The sequence below is a fragment of the Oncorhynchus masou genome, chromosome 30, assembly GCF_036934945.1.
Source record: "Oncorhynchus masou masou isolate Uvic2021 chromosome 30, UVic_Omas_1.1, whole genome shotgun sequence".
NCBI classification, from domain to species: domain Eukaryota; kingdom Metazoa; phylum Chordata; class Actinopteri; order Salmoniformes; family Salmonidae; genus Oncorhynchus; species Oncorhynchus masou.
Window position 1 is genome coordinate 47558495 of NC_088241.1, and position 18482 is coordinate 47576976.

Sequence of the window (18482 nt, forward strand, 5' to 3'; positions counted from 1 at the left end):
TTCTTTCTTTCTCTCTTTCTTTCTCTCTCTCTTTCTTTCTCTCTTTCTTTCTCTCTCTCTCTTTCTCTCTTTCTTTCTCTCTCTTTCTTTCTCTCTTTCTTTCTCTCTCTTTCTCTCTTTCTTTCTTTCTCTCTTTCTTACTCTCTCTTTCTTTCTTTCTTTCTCTCTTTCTTTCTTTCTTTCTTTCTTTCTTTCTCTCTCTCTTTCTTTCTCCTTCTTTCTTTCTCTATTTCTTTCTTTCTCTTTCTTTGTTTCTTTCTTTCTTTCGTTCTCTCTCTTTCTCTCTTTCTTTCTTTCTTTCTCTCTTTCTTTCTTTCTTTCTTTCTTTCTTTCTTTCTTTCTTTCTCTCTTTCTTTCTTTCTCTCTTTCTTTCTTTCTTTCTCTCTTTCTTTCTCTCTTTCTCTCTTTCTTTCTGCCTAATCGTCTTGAGAAAAAAATGGAAGACTCCATTCTTTCATTACTCACACATTTAACAGCTCACTAACATCAACTTTTTTCTCATCCTGTTTTGTAGGTGCCTGAAATGTGCAGATGCCCCATGTCAGAAAAGTTGCCCTACCAACCTGGACATCAAGTCATTCATTACCAGTATTGCCAACAAGGTAAACGTTCACTTCCTTTCTATTCTAAATGACACAAATTATTAATATGAAAGCTTTGATATGCCAAATTGTTAATCAATTTATTAGTGTCTTATCATTGCTATTTTTACTAAAACATCTGTAATATCACTTAGAAAATCTAAATATAATACAAAAAGACTGTGATTGGTGTAGACATGGGCTTGGTATTTGATTGGTTGAGATATGGGCTTGGGATAATTACATCCCCCAGCCCAGTAACAGCCAGCTGTATTCAGAGAGAGAGAGAGCCCCAGACCTGAGCTCTGAGCTCAGAGAGGAACAGCTCTAATTGATGTCTTCTGCCAGGGTAAAAGCAGTACATGGTATAAATATAGCCCTATATATTGCCTCCATCCATATGATCAAGGCCAGACACACAGCCTCACACTGGCATGCCGAATTGCTATTTAATGATGCTCTGTAAACAAACCTGCATAATATATGCTGTGTCTGATAAGAATAGTTGTTTACAGTGAAGTTATAGGACATTGTGAATGGGAGAAACCTTATAAAACGGATCAAATCAGTCATTTCAGTGTCCTTGTAGATGAAAGTGGTGAAATAAACAGTTAGGCTATCTCAGTGTTGTTATAGAGGGAAACAAATATGAAAGGGTTTTTAATCTAGGACTCCTCCTGTCATTTCATTATCTAATGTATGCCTTAGACAAGCTAATATTATATGTGTGGGCAACATTATTTGCATGGCATAATAGGTGCATACTACTATTTTTACATTTCTGTTATTGTTTCTTGTTGGAAAACCCAAACGACCGGAGGGATTTGAACCAATATTGTCTCTCCTTGCCTATAGCTACTTTTACTTCTATGACTGTTAGTTTTCGATGGTAAGGAACCTTATAGGGTATTAGAGCTTTTACATTTGACTTAAGCAGGGAACTCATTATCATTCAGTTATCGAATAATTTTATTGATATAATATTTGACAAATCAAGGTGATTATTAGGTTTACACAGAGCAGGAAGCTTAAATCCTGAATATTTACTGCAATACAACAGTGTCCTTGATTTTGATTGGCTCCACATTTCCCTAATAAAATAACTTTATAATTGAGTTATGCTCTCATTAATTAAATGTATTGTAGGGTTTCCTATATTATCCTTGCCAGTGAAAATTAAATACATTATATAGTGTTATAGAACTGTTATGAGTTCTGTCAAGTCTGTTGCCATTCTAATTGAGAATTATTCTTATTTCTGTTATTTAGTTTTTAAAATACTATTATTCTTCAGTTTCTATATAAACTACAATATACAGTACCAGTCAAATGTTTGGACACAACTACTCATTCAAGGGTTTTTCTTTATTTTTACTTTTACTATTTTCTACAATGTAGAATAATAGTGAAGACATCAACTATTAAACTACACATATGGAATCATGTAGTAACCAAAAAAGTGTTAAACAAGTCAAAATATATTTTAGATTCTTCAAAGTAGCCACCCTTTGCCTTGATGACAGCTTTGCACACTCTTTGCATTCTCTCAACCAGCTTCACCTGGAATGAGTTTAAAACCATTTTTAAGTAGTTCCCCCATATGCTGAGCACCTGTTGGCTGCTTTTCCATCACTCTACGTTCCAACTCATCCCAAACCATCTCAATTGGGTTGAGGTCAGGTGACTGTAGTGGCCAGGTAATCTGACACAGCACTCCACCACTCTCCTTCTTGGTCGAATAGCCCTTATACAGCCTGGAGGTGTGTTGGGTCATTGTCTTGAAAAGCAAATTATAGTCCCACTAAGGGCAAACCAGATGGGATGGTGTATCGCTGCAGAATGCTGTGGTAGCGTTGCTGGTTACGTGTTTACTTACCACCACAAACCGATGCTGGCATTATAATTGCACTCAACGAGCTGTATAAGGCCATAAGCAAACAAGGAAATGCTAATCTAGAAGCGGCGCTCCTAGTGGCCGAGGACTTTAATGCACGCAAACTTAAATCCGTTTTACCTCATTAAAACTCTAGACCACCTTTACTCCAAACACAGAGACGCTCCTGAGTGGTGCAGCAGTCTAAGGCACTGCATCTCATTGCAAGAGGCATCACTACAGTCCCTGGTTTGAATCCAGGCTGAATTACATCTGGCCGTGATTGGGAGTCCCATAGGGCGGTGCACAATTGGCCCAGCATCGTCCGGGTTTGGCTTGGGTAGGCCGTCATTGTAAATAAGAATTTGTTTTTTACTGACTTGTCTAGTTAAATAAAGGTTCAAATGAAAATAAAAAGTTCTCCCTAACCCTCCATTTGACAAAACTGACCATAATTCTATCCTCCTGATTCCTGCTTACAAGCATAAACTAAAGCAGAAATTACCAGTGACTCGCTCAATACGGAAGTGGTCAGATGACGCGGACGCTTCGCTACAGGACTGTTTTGCTTGCTAACATCGAGGAGTATACCACCTCAGTCACCGTCTTTATCAATAAGTGCATCGACAATGTCATCTCCACAGTGACCGTACATACATATCCCAACCAAAAGCCATGGATTACAGGCAACATCTGCATCGAGCTAAAGGCTAGAGCTGCCGCTTTCAAGGAGCGGGACACTAATCCGGACGCTTATACAAACCATCAAACAAACAAAGCGTCAATACAGGACTAAGATTGAATCGTACTACACTGGCTCTGACGCTCGTCGGATGTGGTAGGGCTTGCAAACTATTACGGACTAGAATGGGAAACCCAGCCACGAGCTGCCCAGTGACGCGAGTCTACCAGACGACCTAAATGCATTTTATGCTCATTTCTAGGCAAGCAAAACTGAAGAATGCATGAGAGCACCAGCTGTTCCGGAAGACTGTGTGATAACGCTCTCGGTAGCCGATGTGAGCAAGACCTTTAAACAGGTCAACATTCACAAAGCCCCGAGGCCAGACGGATTACCAGGACGTGTACTCAAAGCATACGCGGACCAAGTGTCTTCACTGACATTTACAACCTCTCCCTGACCGAGTCTGTAATACCTACATGTTTCAAGCAGACCACCATAGTCCCTGTGCCCAAGGAAGTGAAGGTGACCTAAATGATTACCATGAAGTGCTTTGAAAGGTTGGTAATGGCTCACATCAATACCATCATCCTGGAAAACCTAGACCCACTCTAATTTGCATACCACCCCAACAGATCCACAGATGACGCAATCTCAATCGCACTCCACACTACCCTTTCCCACCTAGACAGATGGAAAACCTATGTGAGAATTATGTTAATTGATTACAGCTCAGTGTTCAATACCATAGTGCCCACAAAGCTCATCACTAAGGTAAGGACCCTGGGACTAAACACCTCCCTCTGCAACTGGGTCCTTGACTACTTGACGGGCTGCCCCATAGGTGGTAAGGGTAGGCAACAACACATCTGCCAAGCTGATCCTCAACACGGGGGCCCCTCGGGGTGCGTGCTTAGTCCCCTCCTGTACTCCCTGTTCACCCACGACTGCATGGCCAAGCACAACTCCAACACCATCATTAAGTTTGCTGACAGCATATCGGGAGGAGGTCATAGACCTGGCAGTGTGGCGCAAGGACAACAACCTCTCTCTCAACGTGAGCAAGACAAAGGAGTTGATCATGGGCTATAGGAAAATGAGGGACAAACAGGCCCCCATTCACATCCTTGGGGCTGTAGTGGAGTGGGTCGAGAGTTTCAAGCTCCTTCCACATCACCAACAAACTATCATGGTCCAAACATACAAAGACAGTCGTGAAGAGGGCACGTCAACACCTTTTCCCCCTCAGGAGACTTAAAGATTTGGAATGGGTCCCCAGATCCTCAAAGTTCTACAGCTGCACCATCGAGAGCATCTTGACTGGTTGCATCACCGCCTGGTATGGCAAGTGCTCGGCATCTGACCGTAAGGTGCTCCATATTGCAGTGCGTTGGGCCCAAGCTTCCTGCAATCCAGGACCTACAGTTGAAGTCGGAAGTTTACATACACTTACATTGAAGTCATTAAAACTTGTTTTTCAACCACTACACAAATTTCTTGTTAATAACAAACTATAGTTTTGGCAAGTCTGTTAGGACATCTACTTTGTGCATGACACAAGTCATTTTTCCAACAATTGTTTACAGACAGATTATTTCACTTCATTATTCACTGTATCACAATTCCAGTGGGTCAGAAGTTTACATACACTTAGTTGACTGTGACTTTAAACAGCTTGAAAATTTCCAGAAAATGATGTCATGGCTTTAGAAGCTTCTGATAGGCTAATTGACATCATTTGAGTCAATTGGAGGTGTACTTGTGGTTGTATTTCAAGTCCTACCTTCAAACTCAGTGCCTCTTTGCTTGACATCATGGGAAAATCTAAAGAAACCAGCCAAGACCTCAGGGAAAAAAACTCTGGTTCATCCTTGGGAGCAATTTCTAAACAGCTGAAGGTACCACGTTCATCTGTACAAACAATAGTACGCAAGTATAAACACCATGGGACCACGCAGCCATCATACCGCTCAGGAAGGAGGCACGTTCTGTCTCCTAGAGATGAACGTACTTTAGTGTGAAAAGTGCGAATCAATCCTAGAACAACAGCAAAGGACCTTGTGATGATGCTGGATGAAACAGGTACAAAAGTATCTATATCCACAGTAAAACGAGTCCTATATTGACATAACCTGAAAGGCCGCTCAGCAAGGAAGAAGCCACATCTCCAAAACTGCAATAAAAAAGCCAAACTTCGGTTTGCAACTGCACATGGGGACAGAAGATTTGTACTTTTTGGCTCTCTTCGATGTCGGCTCTTCCTATCATTGTGAAGGTGTATGTAAACTTCCGACTTGTGTCACCCAAGTCATAGTCTGTTCTCTCTGCTACCACACGGAAGGTTCAAAAGGCTCCTTAACAGCTTCTACCCTCAAGCCATAAGACTGCTGAACAATTAATCATCATTGACGCCCCCCACGCTTTGTTTTTACACTGCTGCTTCTCGCTGTTTATTACCTATGCATAGTCACTTTACCCCTACCTACATGTACAAATTACCTTGACTAACCTGTACCCCCGCACATTGACTCGGTACCAGTACCCCCTGTATTGTTATGTAATTTTCTTGTTACTTTTTTATTTTAGATTTTCTTAACTTCATTTTTTTCGAACTACATTTTTTGTTAAGGGCTTGTAAATAAGCATTTCACGGTAAGGTCTGCACCTGTTATATTCGGTGCATGTGACAAATAAAATTGTATTTTATTTGAGAGTTGTACTGGTGTGTATTCTCTGAAAGTAAGGCAAATCTAATGAAGTCTTTATTTCAATCCAGGTTTCTCTGGAGATGGAATATTAAGTTATTAATATCACCAGAGGGGTAGAGGGGGACCTGAATCAGTGATTTTGACCAGATAGACAGATCACCTGAAGAAATAGAGCACCTTACGTATTCGCCTATAGTCATAACTGTTTATAACTATAATCAAAATGACCTTAGATATATCCTTAGATCCAGTCAAAACAGTTTGTAAAAGTCTGTCGGTACTATGAGTACTTGGTAGAACTGTAATACAAAAAGCAGATACCCTCTGAAAGTACACACAATTGCTGTACTGGTTTGTGTTATCCCCCTAAATTATTATACGGAAAATGTTATCTAAATACCAAAATTACTATAATATCATCCAATATTCTATATGTGCCGCTTGTTTTTACATTTTGGGTGTTATACCATTGGTTTGAAGTGACAGGATTCGGTCAAGCTTTTTGAAGCAGTTATTATCACATAAATATGACAAAATTGAAATTTCCTTCCAAATCCTGAAAACTGCCTGTGTGTGTTCCTGTGTGTGCCTGTGTGTTCTATGTGTGTGCCTGTGTGTTCTGTGTGTGTTCCAGAACTACTATGGGGCGGCGAAGTCGATCTTGTCAGACAACCCCCTAGGCCTGACTTGTGGCATGGTGTGCCCGACCTCTGACCTCTGTGTGGGGGGCTGTAACCTCTACGCCTCTGAGGAAGGACCAATCAACATCGGGGGGCTCCAGCAGTTCGCCACTGAGGTATGGGTGTTGTAGTCCTCTTTAACCCGTTCTGTAGTCCTCATCAGACTCACTTGGACACATGACTTGAGCTGCTTGATTCACCTCGATACACGCTGACAGGTATTCTGGACATTCATTTGATTCACATTATGAGATACGAATGCATTACATGTTAGAAATGAGGCATACAAAACACATTTCTTTCACTTATGTGAAAGGATATACTTTTTCACATCGTTTTAATTGGTCAATGTCTTTGCCAGAATGAAACAAGGTTGAGCTCAAGCCACCCACTCACACACATCCAGTTTGAGAAGTCTGACAAGCTGCTACCTGTACAGTTAGTAGTGATGGTGTTTTGATACATTTTAGAAGGAGTGTAGAGGATAAGGAGTGTACACTATATGTAGAGACACATCAGGTGTATGGGTGGATGGATAGGCTGTTGGGCTGCAGGACTGTGTTAGGGCGACGCCATTGAGTAGGTGTATTTCTGACTGGGTATCAAAATCAGCCAGCTGTTGGTAGTTAGCAGTGAGTAGCTTTTAACAATGTGATTGTTACAGATACCACGGTCTGGTTATAATTGATGTTTTAACATTTCTGCTGTAACGTTGTGTGTACATTTACATCTATTCCACATGTAAATGTGTACATAGAATATATACAGCAACAGCATTATCTTACCACATGTTGCAACATTGTTACACATCTGCAGTCTTTGGCATGTCTTTTTAGGTTTTTAACATACACATTATCCTGGATCTTCAGAACAGCTCAAGCAATTACCATATAGTTTCTTACTCACTACTGCACTGTTAACCACTGATATTGTATTTGTATACGTCATTACGTTAACCTGCTGCTTCTCTGCACTCTACTGTACTACCCTGCTCTTTACTCTGTACTATACTGTACTACCCTGCTCTTTACTCTGTACTCTACTGTACTACCCTGCTCTTTACTCTGTACTCTACTGTACTACCCTGCTCTTTACTCTGCACTCTACTGTACTACCCTGCTCTTTACTCTGTACTCTACTGTACTACCCTGCTCTTTACTCTCTACTCTACTGTACTACCCTGCTCTGTACTCTGTACTGTACTACCCTGCTCTTTACTCTGTACTGTACTACCCTGCTCTTTACTCTGTACTACCCTGCTCTTTACTCTGTACTCTACTGTACTACCCTGCTCTTTACTCTGTACTGTACTACCCTGCTCTTTACTCTGTACTGTACTACCCTGCTCTTTACTCTGCTGTACTACCCTGCTCTTTACTCTGTACTACCCTGCTCTTTACTCTGTAGTGTACTACCCTGCTCTTTACTCTGTACTGTACTACCCTGCTCTTTACTCTACTGTACTACACTGCTCTTTACTCTGTACTCTGCTGTACTACCCTGCTCTTTACTCTGTACTGTACTACACTGCTCTTGACTCTGTACTCTACTGTACTACACTGCTCTTTACTCTGTACTGTACTACACTGCTCTTTACTCTGTACTCTACTGTACTACACTGCTATTTACTCTGTACTCTACTGTACTACACTGCTCTTTACTCTGTACTGTACTACACTGCTCTTTACTCTGCACTTTACTGTACTACACTGCTCTTTACTCTGCACTTTACTCTACTACACTGCTCTTTACTCTGCACTTTACTGTACTACACTACTCTTTACTCTGTACTCTACTGTACTTCCCTGCTCTTTACTCTGTACTGTACTACACTACTCTGCACTCTACTGTACTACCCTGCTCTTTACTCTGCACTCTACTGTACTACCCTGCTCTGTACTCTACTGTACTACACTACTCTGCACTCTGCTGTACTAAACTACTCTTTACTCTGCACTCTACTGTACTACACTGCTCTTTACTCTTCACTTTACTGTACTACACTGCTCTTTACTCTTTACTCTAGTCTGTACAGCATTGTACTCTACTGTACTAAACTACTCTTTACTCTGCACTACCCTGCTATGTACTCTACTGTACTAAACTCTGCACTCTACTGTACTAAACTACTCTTTACTCTGCACTCTACTATACTACAATGCTCTTTACTCTGCACTCTACTGTACTACACTGCTCTTTACTCTGCACTCTGCTGTACTACACTGCTCTTTACTCTGTACTCTACTGTACTACACTGCTCTTTACTCTGTACTGTGCTACACCACTATTTACTCTGCACTCTACTGTACTACACTGCTATTTACTCTGTACTCTACTGCACTACACTACTCTTTACTCTGTACTCTACTGTACTACCCTGCTCTTTACTCTGCACTCTACTGTACTACACTGCTTTTTACTCTGTACTGTACTACACTGCTCTTTACTCTGCACTCTACTGTACTGCACTGCTCTTTACTCTGCACTTTACTCTACTACACTGCTCTTTACTCTGCACTTTACTGTACTACACTACTCTTTACTCTGTACTCTACTGTACTTCCCTACTCTTTACTCTGTACTGTATTACACTACTCTGCACTCTACTGTACTCCACTGCTCTTTACTCTGCACTTTACTGTACTACCCTGCTCTTTACTCTGTACTCTACTGTACTACACTACTCTGCACTCTACTGTACTACCCTGCTCTTTACTCTGCACTCTACTGTACTACCCTGCTCTGTACTCTACTGTACTACACTACTCTGCACTCTACTGTACTACACTGCTCTTTACTCTGTACTCTACTGTACTACACTGCTCTTTACTTTGCACTCTAGTCTGTACAGCATTGTACTCTACTGTGCTGCTCAGTGCTATGTTTCCCTTCATTGTACATTACATGGTCCTATCTCTACTAAGTCCCCATAGCGGGTGAGGGAGTGGTGTGCTGCAGCATCAAGCTCAGTATTAATGGGGCCTCTCAACCCGTTGTTATGGCGTCAGTACAGCCTTCTGCCAATAAAGTCACAATTCTCCCCTTATTTATCATCCAAGCCAAACCTTCTGGTATGATAAACATCAGATTCACCATTAGGAACCAGCTGGTGGAAAGAGGGATGGGGGGAGGAAATAGAAGTAAAAACCAGGGAGAAGCTAACAGAACAGAGAATTATGCAAGATGTCAAAGTCAACACAGATGATTTAGATATGACCCAGTGTAAAGCAGACGCAAGGAATGGGAGAATCTTTCTTTCATGTCTAAAACATATAGGCTGCAGGAGTCAATGCCAACTGAAATTCATTTGACTGTATGTTCTAAAGATAAATGACTAACAATGAAGGGAAATGGAAGAAATACACAGTGCCAAGAAGTCCTTTAAAGGAATGCTGTACATATCTATTTTAGTGGTAAATAGATATGAGAGGAGATGTGTTGATGTTCTTCATGTGCCATGACCGTTATCACTGATGACAGGAGTCTGTGTAAAGCTACATGTTTTTGAACTGCTATACGCTACATTTGTTTCATCATGTGTGCTACTATCTTTTCCCCCTAATTCTTCCTCATGGTGAATAATGATTAGAACATCAAGTGTGTGTGTGTGTATGTGTGTGTGTGTTGTGTATTTGTGTGTGTGTGTGTGTGTGTTGTGTATTTGCGTGTGTGTGTGTGTGTGTGTGTGCGTGTGGGCTTGCATGTCTGTGTGTGTGATTACGTGTGTGTGTGTGTGTTCATGGTGTAGCTCCGAGATAATCAGGATATCTGTTCCCGTCATTGTGGTGGTGAGCTTTATTTAGTTCCATGGTAACAGCTAATTAAAGTGAAATGTCAGAGATGGTGTGTGGGCTTGAATTGCTGCCTTTGACCCACACATCATCTTGTAGGGCTGCCTGCTGCTAAGGATGCATTTCTTCTACAGTAACAAACTCTTTCATTCTGGAGAGAGTTCAACAAGACGAGTACATTCTGAGGAATGGATGTAAATGGTCTTACTTATTCTACGCACTGTAGATGGAAGGAATCTTACACTTCTACAAAATGACTGAAGGATCATTATTGGACGCATATCGACAAAATCCTACACTTTTACAAATTGAATGAATGGTTCTGCAGGTATATGAAAGGAAAATAATTGTGAGCATGTCACTTTACCTACGTTGCCGTTATGTAACTGTAACCAACTGTACTGTAGGTGTGCTCAGCCCAATTAAATTGTACTACTCCGTAGTTCAAGGTAGAGTACATGCATAGACAACACAGAGCTACTGAATGAAGAACGGCATAACGAGATCACTTTGTATGAGAGGAAGTCAAGATGACAAAACGGGTGCCTGTATACACCTTCAATCTATTGTGACGTGGATGATTATCTTTGCATGTTAGTCTGTTAATTTCCCTCTATTGCTTTAGAACAATGAGACAAACACGCACAACGAGAGGAAGGTTGGCATGCGGGCTTTGCCAGGGGGTTGGATTCTTTAATCAGTGTGTTTATCATCCTCTCAGGTACTGTATATGCCGTGCGTTTTAGATCCTGTTCTTTAGCTACAGGAACGGAGTACAACAAAACAGTTCATTTCTAGCCATCTCGCACACCTTTCCTCCTCCTGCCTTCTCTTCCTATCAAGACTAATCTAGTGACACATCTCAGAAAGCAAGAGAAGCTCACGTTAAAGTTTCATTACTTCCTAAAGGATAAAAGGCACAATTACAAAAGCCTTCCGTCCGCTCCCTTCTCTTCTCTCTCTCGCTGCCTGCCACATCTGCTGTGACTACTATACATCTCTATCATGTGGCAGCTCTCCTCTCTCCTTAAATGGGAAAGGTCAGGGCGGTTATCTAGCAGATAATTAGATAAGCTCAGGAAGAAGAGAAAGAGAAGGGGGCTATCTGGGCGATCGCTGCTCAGCTTCTATCAGCTCCATTCAGCCTGCGCTCCATGCTCCTAGCTCTAGTCCTCTCAACATTACTGATAAAGTCAAAGCCACCTTTCATTTAGGCTTTATTCTTCTCCTAATCTTATAGTGGATATAAGCGTATTAGTGTCTACCTAGAGTCTGGCACTGAGGTGTATAATATGGCCTGAATGACAGTGTTACTGTTAACTCTCAGTAGTTCAGACAGACCAGAGGGGAGTTGTCTTGTGAAAGCAGTATTGATGTGTCCAGTTTGTTATGATGATAAGCACTGGGCAGGGGAGAGTCATGTTTCATCCGTTGAAGCTGGATGATGCTTTTGATTGATGCTTCTGTATGCGTGTGCTGTGTGCTTATTGTACCCAGTGCTACCCACACATATAAAATGTGACGCAAAGCTAGCACCGCAGCAGTAGTAGTTTGGTGTTCAATTAGTGTGTTCAATTAGAGTGTGAGAAGAATTAGAAAAACAGAGATGGGTGTTTTGAATAACAAGGCCTCGGAACTGCTCTTAAGCACTATTAAAAATGCATTGTCATGCAGCAATTTGGGCTTCACAGTTCATGAAACACATGAATAACTAAATGAATATCACCTAAAGCTCAGGCATAATATTGCAGTAACAATTTGAGGCTTCATGTATTGATCTAGATCATCTTATTAAGGAGACAAAGTATCCCCACTCTCATTTCACCCCTAATTATGGATATGTTGCTGGTACAGCATTCTCTTTCACCTGTTTGTGTTGCAGAAGTCTATATTTCTCTTGAAAATCATCAGTGAACATGGTGCGTTACAGAAGCTTTCTGATTAATGTTGTTTTCTCTCCATATTATTCTAGTAGATGACTCTAGGGCTAGTTATTTCACAGGCAGTGTGGTGTAGTCTCATAGATAGCTTTTAGTTGGGCAGACCATGTTCTAATTTGATTGGAGTTTTGAACCGTTTTGTATGTGCAATTGAACACTTCCTGGTTTTAGCATGGCCAGGATAAATGAACACCCCTGCCATACAGTAAGTCAGTCTAGACAGGCATTGGCCGGCGTTGCTAGTACTGGATGGGGATAAACCAAGCATGAATGAGTGGAACAAATGACACAGGACGAAAGGTTTTGGAACTGGTTGTGGTTCATTAATGATGACCTACAGTGCATTCGGAAAGTATTTAGACCTCTTGACTTTTTCCACGTTTTGTTACGTTACAGCCTTATTCTAAAATTGAACTACATTTGGTTTTTTTCAATCTACACACAATACCCCATAATGACAAAGCAAAAGCCGTTTTTTTTACATTTTAAATATTACATCTACATAAGTATTCAGACCCTTTACTCAGTACTTTGGTGAAGCATCTTTGGCAGAGATTACAGCCTCAAGTCTTTTTGGGTATGACGTTACAAGCTTGGCAACCTGAATTTGGGGAGTTTCTCCTGTACTTTTTAAAAATATTTTTTTTAACCTTTATTTATCTAGGCAAGTCAGTTAAGAACAAATTCTTATTCTTATACTTCTTGGCAGATCCACTCAGGTTCTGCCAAGTTGGATGGGGAGCGTTGCTGCACAGCTATTTTCAAGTCTCTCTAGAGATGTTAAATCGGGTTCAAGTCCGTGCTCTGGCTGGGCCACTCAAAGACATTCAGCGACTTGTCCCAAAGCCACTCAGGTCCTGAGTGCTCTGGAGCAGGTTTTCATCAAGGATCTCTCTGTACTTTGGTCCGTTCATCTTTCCCTTGATGCTGACTAGTCTCCTAGTCCATGCCACTGAAAAACATCCCCACAGCATGATGCTGCCACCTCCATGCTTCAACCTTGGGGATGGTACCAGGCTTCTTCCAGACATGATGTTTGGCATTCAGGCAAAACAGTTCAATCTTGGTTTCATCAAATCATAATCAAATCCAATTTTATTTGTCACATGCCACGAATACAACAGGTGTAGACCTTACGGTGAAATGCTTACTTACAAGCCCTTAATCAATGCAGTTCAAGAAATAGAGTTAAGAAAATATTTACTAAGTCAACTAAAGTGAATAAAAAGAAAAGAAAATCTAAAAGTAACACAAGAAAATGACATAACAATAACTTGGCTACGTACAGGGGGTACCGGTACAGAGTTATCAGACCACTGAATCCTTTTTTTCATTGTTCTGAGAGTCCTTTAGGTGACTTTTGGAAAACTCCAAGCGGGCTGTTATGTGCCTTTTACTGAGGAGAAGCTTCCGTCTGCCCACTCTACCATAAAGGCCTGATTGGTGGAGTGCTGCATTGATGGTTGTCCTTCTGGAAGTTTCACCCATATCCACAGAGGAACTCCGACCATGAATTCTTGGTCACCTCTCTGACAAAGACCCTTCTCCCCTGATTGCTCAGTTTGGCTTGGAGGCCAGCGCCAGGAAGAGTCTTGGTGGTTCAAAACTTTTTCCGTTTAAGAATGATGGAGGCCACAGTGTTCTTGGGGACCTTCAATGCTGCAGTTTTGGTACCCTTCCCCACATCTGTACCTCAACACAGTCCTGTCTCGGAGCTCTACGGACAATTAATTTGACCTCGTGGCTAGGTTTTTGCTCTGAAATGTACTGTCAACTGTGGGACCTTATGTAGACAGGTGTGTGCCTTTGCAAATCATGTCAATTGAATTTACCACAGGTGGACTCCAATCAATTTGTAGTAACATCCCCAGGATGATCAATGGAAACAGGATGCACCTGAGCACAATTTTTTGATCGTTCTAAATTTGCAAAAATGTCAAGAAACCTGTTTCGCTTTGTCATTATGGCATTTGTCATCTGTGTAGATTGATGAGGAAAATAGTACATTTAATCAATTTTAGACTAAGGTTGTAACATCACAAAATGTGGAAAAAGTCGAGGGGTCTGAATACTTTCCGAATGCGTTGTATATTCCACTAGGAATTGAATGGTCTAAGTAAGCAAGCAATCAAGCAAGTACATAAACCAAACTCCCTCATGTGCCTGTTATCACCTCAGATCTTTAGTAAGATGGGCATTCCTCAAGTGAGGAACCCAGCTCTCCCTCCTCCAGACCAGATGCCTAACAGCTTCCACTCCAAGATCGCTCTGATTGGCTGTGGCCCGGCCAGCATCAGCTGTGCTTCCTTCCTGGCTCGCCTTGGCTACGATGACATCACCATATTCGAAAAACAGAAGTGGATCGGCGGACTGAGGTAAAACTTCCCAATCCCACTAGTGTTTGTTGTCACACCTAGACATCTTTTCAAGTTGACATTGTAACATGTATTTGAATTATTTACAAAAAAATGTTTTTTTTTTTCAATGGCTAGTAACATAACAAAATAACAAAAGTGTAATCCAATAATGTTTAATAGCACTAGGACTTTGACCCCAACCTGGGTCTTCATAATTACAAATTAGGAACTCAATATTAGGAACGTGTTCTTGATGTTTAGTATACTCAGTATATATTGTCACAGCAAAATAATCCTGCATCAACAGGGTTTGAGTGTTTTGTTCACAAAGTTAAGCAAAAAGTGGTCTACGTGAAAAGTGCAATGTTACTATGGGTTTTCAGTGAATTTATGTAAATGACAATGCTTATCTTCAATTTCAATTCTCAGCAACAAAAGAGTGATCGAATTAAGATCCTACATTTGTATTCATTCGCTTCCTGGGCAGCAATTAGTCAATGGTGTAACTTAAAGCCAGATCTGTAGCTCCTTGTCAACGCTTGCGGATATGCATCTGTAATTCATCTAAATTCATGTCCTTTTGTGTGGGGCATTTACCACTAAAGGGCATTGTTGATCATGAGTCTGCTGGATCAATATAAAGAACATTGTATAAGGTCACAGCTGCTAATGAGAGTTTTGGTAATTGTGAATATTAATCTTTCAAATGCCTGAGTTTGGATTGGGTTACCAATTACCTACCCAGGCCTTTAGTACATTTTACATTTTAGTCATTTAGCAGACGTTCTTTGATTTCTCCTAGGATTCCAGCAAATGTCCACAGTGGGTTTCACATACTTCGAAGGACAACCAGGAATAAAATTAAGAATTTGTGGATGGTTCAGGGAGAGGTTGGACATAGAAGCAGGATAATTTTGAGGCAGAGAAAGTAGTAAAAGTGAATACCAACCCAGTTCATCAAATGAAAATAAGAAAAAGGAGTTGCTGTTGCAACAGTATAGAGAATCCTCTTCCCTGTGTCTATCTATTTTTTCTTCCTCACACCTAACTTTTCATATTCCTCTGAGTCCTTTTTCTGTCATCCCTCTTCTTCATCCTCCTCCTCATCCGCCTCATCCTCCTCTTCCTTTTCGTCCTGTTCCTCCTTCTCCTTCTCCATCTCCCAGTCACATTCACTCACTCACTCACTCTCTCTCTCTCATTCTCTTTCTTTCTCTCTCTCTCTCTCTCTCTCTCTCTCTCTCTCTCTCTCTCTCTCATTCTCTCTCTCTCATTCTCTCTCTCGTTCTCTCTCTCTCTCATTCTCTCTCTCTCTCTTCTCTCTCTCATTCTCTCTCGTTCTCTCTCTCTCATTCTCTCATTCTCTCTGTCTCTCGTTCTCTCTCTCGTTCTCTCTCTCGTTCTCTCTCTCATTCTCTCTCTCTCATTCTCTCTCTCTCATTCTCTCTCATTCTCTCATTCTCTCTCATTCTCTCTCTCTCTCTCTCTCTCTCTCTCTCTCATTCTCTCTCTCTCATTCTCTCTCTCTCATTTTCTCTCTCTCATTCTCTCTCTCTCTCTCTCTCTCTCTCTCTCTCTCATTCTCTCTCTCATTCTCTCTCTCTCTCTCTCTCTCTCATTCTCTCTCTCATTCTCTCTCTCTCTCATTCTCTCTCTCTCTCTCTCTCTCTCTCTCTCTCTCTCTCTCTCTCTCTCTCTCTCTCACAGCTCTGCGGAGATCCCTCAGTTCAGGCTGCCATATGAGGTAGTGCACTTCGAGGTGGAGCTGATGATGGATTTGGGCATCAAGGTAATGAGTCCCCCACCTCCCCTCCCACTCTCTCTCCATCTCCCCCTGTCCCCTCTCTCCATCTCTCCCTCCATCTCTCTCTCCCTCCATTCCCCTGTCCCCTTCCTCGTTTACATCAGAGGCTAGCGCAGGCGACAGGTCTGGGAGAAGATCAGCAGCCCAAATGTCAGGCGCATTAATAAAGAACAATTAAAAGCTGCATCAGGCCGGGCAGGCTCCAGGCTGCTGAGACCTTGTGTCTCCGGCACCGGCTGCAACTTGGGGCGATGCTCTAGCTTGTCTGTCTGTCTGTTGCTTGAATGCCACAGTGGTGAGAAAGGGCAATCGATAGTCCTTACCACGGCCAGCTAGCCAGCCACGGCAGACCAGACCAGACCAGACAGCACCTGCTCATGATTCATTTTAAACCAGGAAACAGATTTGGTTGCTGAAAAGAATGGAGGGAGTGGAGTGAGGGGAGTAGTTAGAGGTGAGGCATTTGCATGTCTATGTGGATTTTTCTGCTCTGTTCTGTTCTGTGAAAAGATAAATAGTAGAAGTGAAGAATTTGAAGAAGACTTATAATCACATAAAGAGTGAATAGCGTCCCAAGTTAGGTAATTTTGATTATTGGTACAACTCATTAATATGCTCATCCAACCGGAGTGTTAAGCCAAGTGTTCGAACATTCGGTTTTTGATCATGAAGCATTTTACGTACAACATTCATTATAATTATACAATAGATTATCCGTTGAAATGTTCTTAGAGCTGGTGCTCCCGTTATAACTAATGAGTTGTGTTGTGTTGTTTCAGGTGGTGTGTGAGAAAGCCCTGGGCCAGGACGGGTTGACTCTGCTCTCTCTGAGAGATGAAGGTTACAAAGCTGTCTTTATCGGCATTGGTTGGTTATTCATTTATTCCTTTTCTTCCTGTCTTTTCCACCCTCTCTCTGTATATATGTACTGTAGTACCAATATGATGAGAAAATGTAAAGATGATGTGAGTTGTACTCATTGACTACATTAACTTTTTTTTCACGTTTATTTAACCAGGTAGGCAAGTTGAGAACAAGTTCTCATTTACAATTGCGACCTGGCCAAGATAAAGCAAAGCAGTTCGACACATACAACGACACAGAGTTACACATGGAGTAAAACAAACATACAGTCAATAATACAGTATAAACACGTCTATATACGATGTGAGCAAATGAGGTGAGATAAGGGAGGTAAAGGCAAAAAAAAAGGCCATGGTGGCGAAGTAAATACAATATAGCAAGTAAAACACTGGAATGGTAGATTTGCAATGGAAGAATGTGCAAAGTAGAAATAAATATAATGGGGTGCAAAGGAGCAAAATAAATAAATAAATAAAATAAATACAGTAGGGAAAGAGGTAGTTGTTTGGGCTAAATTATAGGTGGGCTATGTACAGGTGCAGTAATCTGTGAGCTGCTCTGACAGTTGGTGCTTAAAGCTAGTGAGGGAGACAAGTGTTTCCAGTTTCAGAGATTTTTGTAGTTCGTTCCAGTCATTGGCAGCAGAGAACTGGAAGGAGAGGCGGCCAAAGAAATAATTGTTTTTTGGTGGTGACCAGAGAGATATACCTGCTGGAGCGCGTGCTACAGGTGGGTGAGGCTATGGTGACCATCGAGGGGGACTTTACCTAGCAGGGTCTTGTAGATGACATGGAGCCAGTGGGTTTGGCGACGAGTATGAAGCGAGGGCCAGCCAACGAGAGGGTACAGGTCGCTATGGTGGGTAGTATATGGGGCTTTGGTGACAAAACGGATTGCACTGTGAGACTGTATCCAATTTGTCGAGTAGGGTATTGGAGGCTATTTTGTAAATGACATCGCTGAAGTCGAGGATTGGTAGGATGGTCAGTTTTACAAGGGTATGTTTGGCAGCATGAGTGAAGGATGCTTTTTTGCGAAATAGGAAGCCAATTCTAGATTTAACTTTGGATTGGAGATGTTTGATGTGGGTCTGGAAGGAGAGTTTACAGTCTAACCAGACACCTAGGTATTTGTAGTTGTCCACGTATTCTAAGTCAGAGCCGTCCAGAGTAGTGATGTTGGACAGTCGGGCAGGTGCAGGC

General features: G+C 41.6%; 1 protein-coding gene across 4 annotated transcripts in view; it reads left to right on the forward strand.

Annotated features, from left to right (window-relative positions):
* LOC135522682 (dihydropyrimidine dehydrogenase [NADP(+)]-like) overlaps positions 1-18482 on the forward strand; it is a 229926-nt gene that overhangs the window by 70060 nt on the left and 141384 nt on the right. For all 4 annotated transcript variants that reach the window (XR_010452715.1, XM_064949179.1, XM_064949178.1 and 1 more), the window contains 5 exons: positions 515-602; positions 6479-6640; positions 14434-14630; positions 16320-16401; positions 17196-17283. Coding sequence is in view for 3 of the 4 variants with exons in the window: in XM_064949179.1 (XP_064805251.1) it covers positions 515-602; positions 6479-6640; positions 14434-14630; positions 16320-16401; positions 17196-17283 (617 nt within the window). In the remaining variant the exon portion in view is untranslated. The remainder of the gene's footprint in view (positions 1-514; positions 603-6478; positions 6641-14433; positions 14631-16319; positions 16402-17195; positions 17284-18482) is intronic.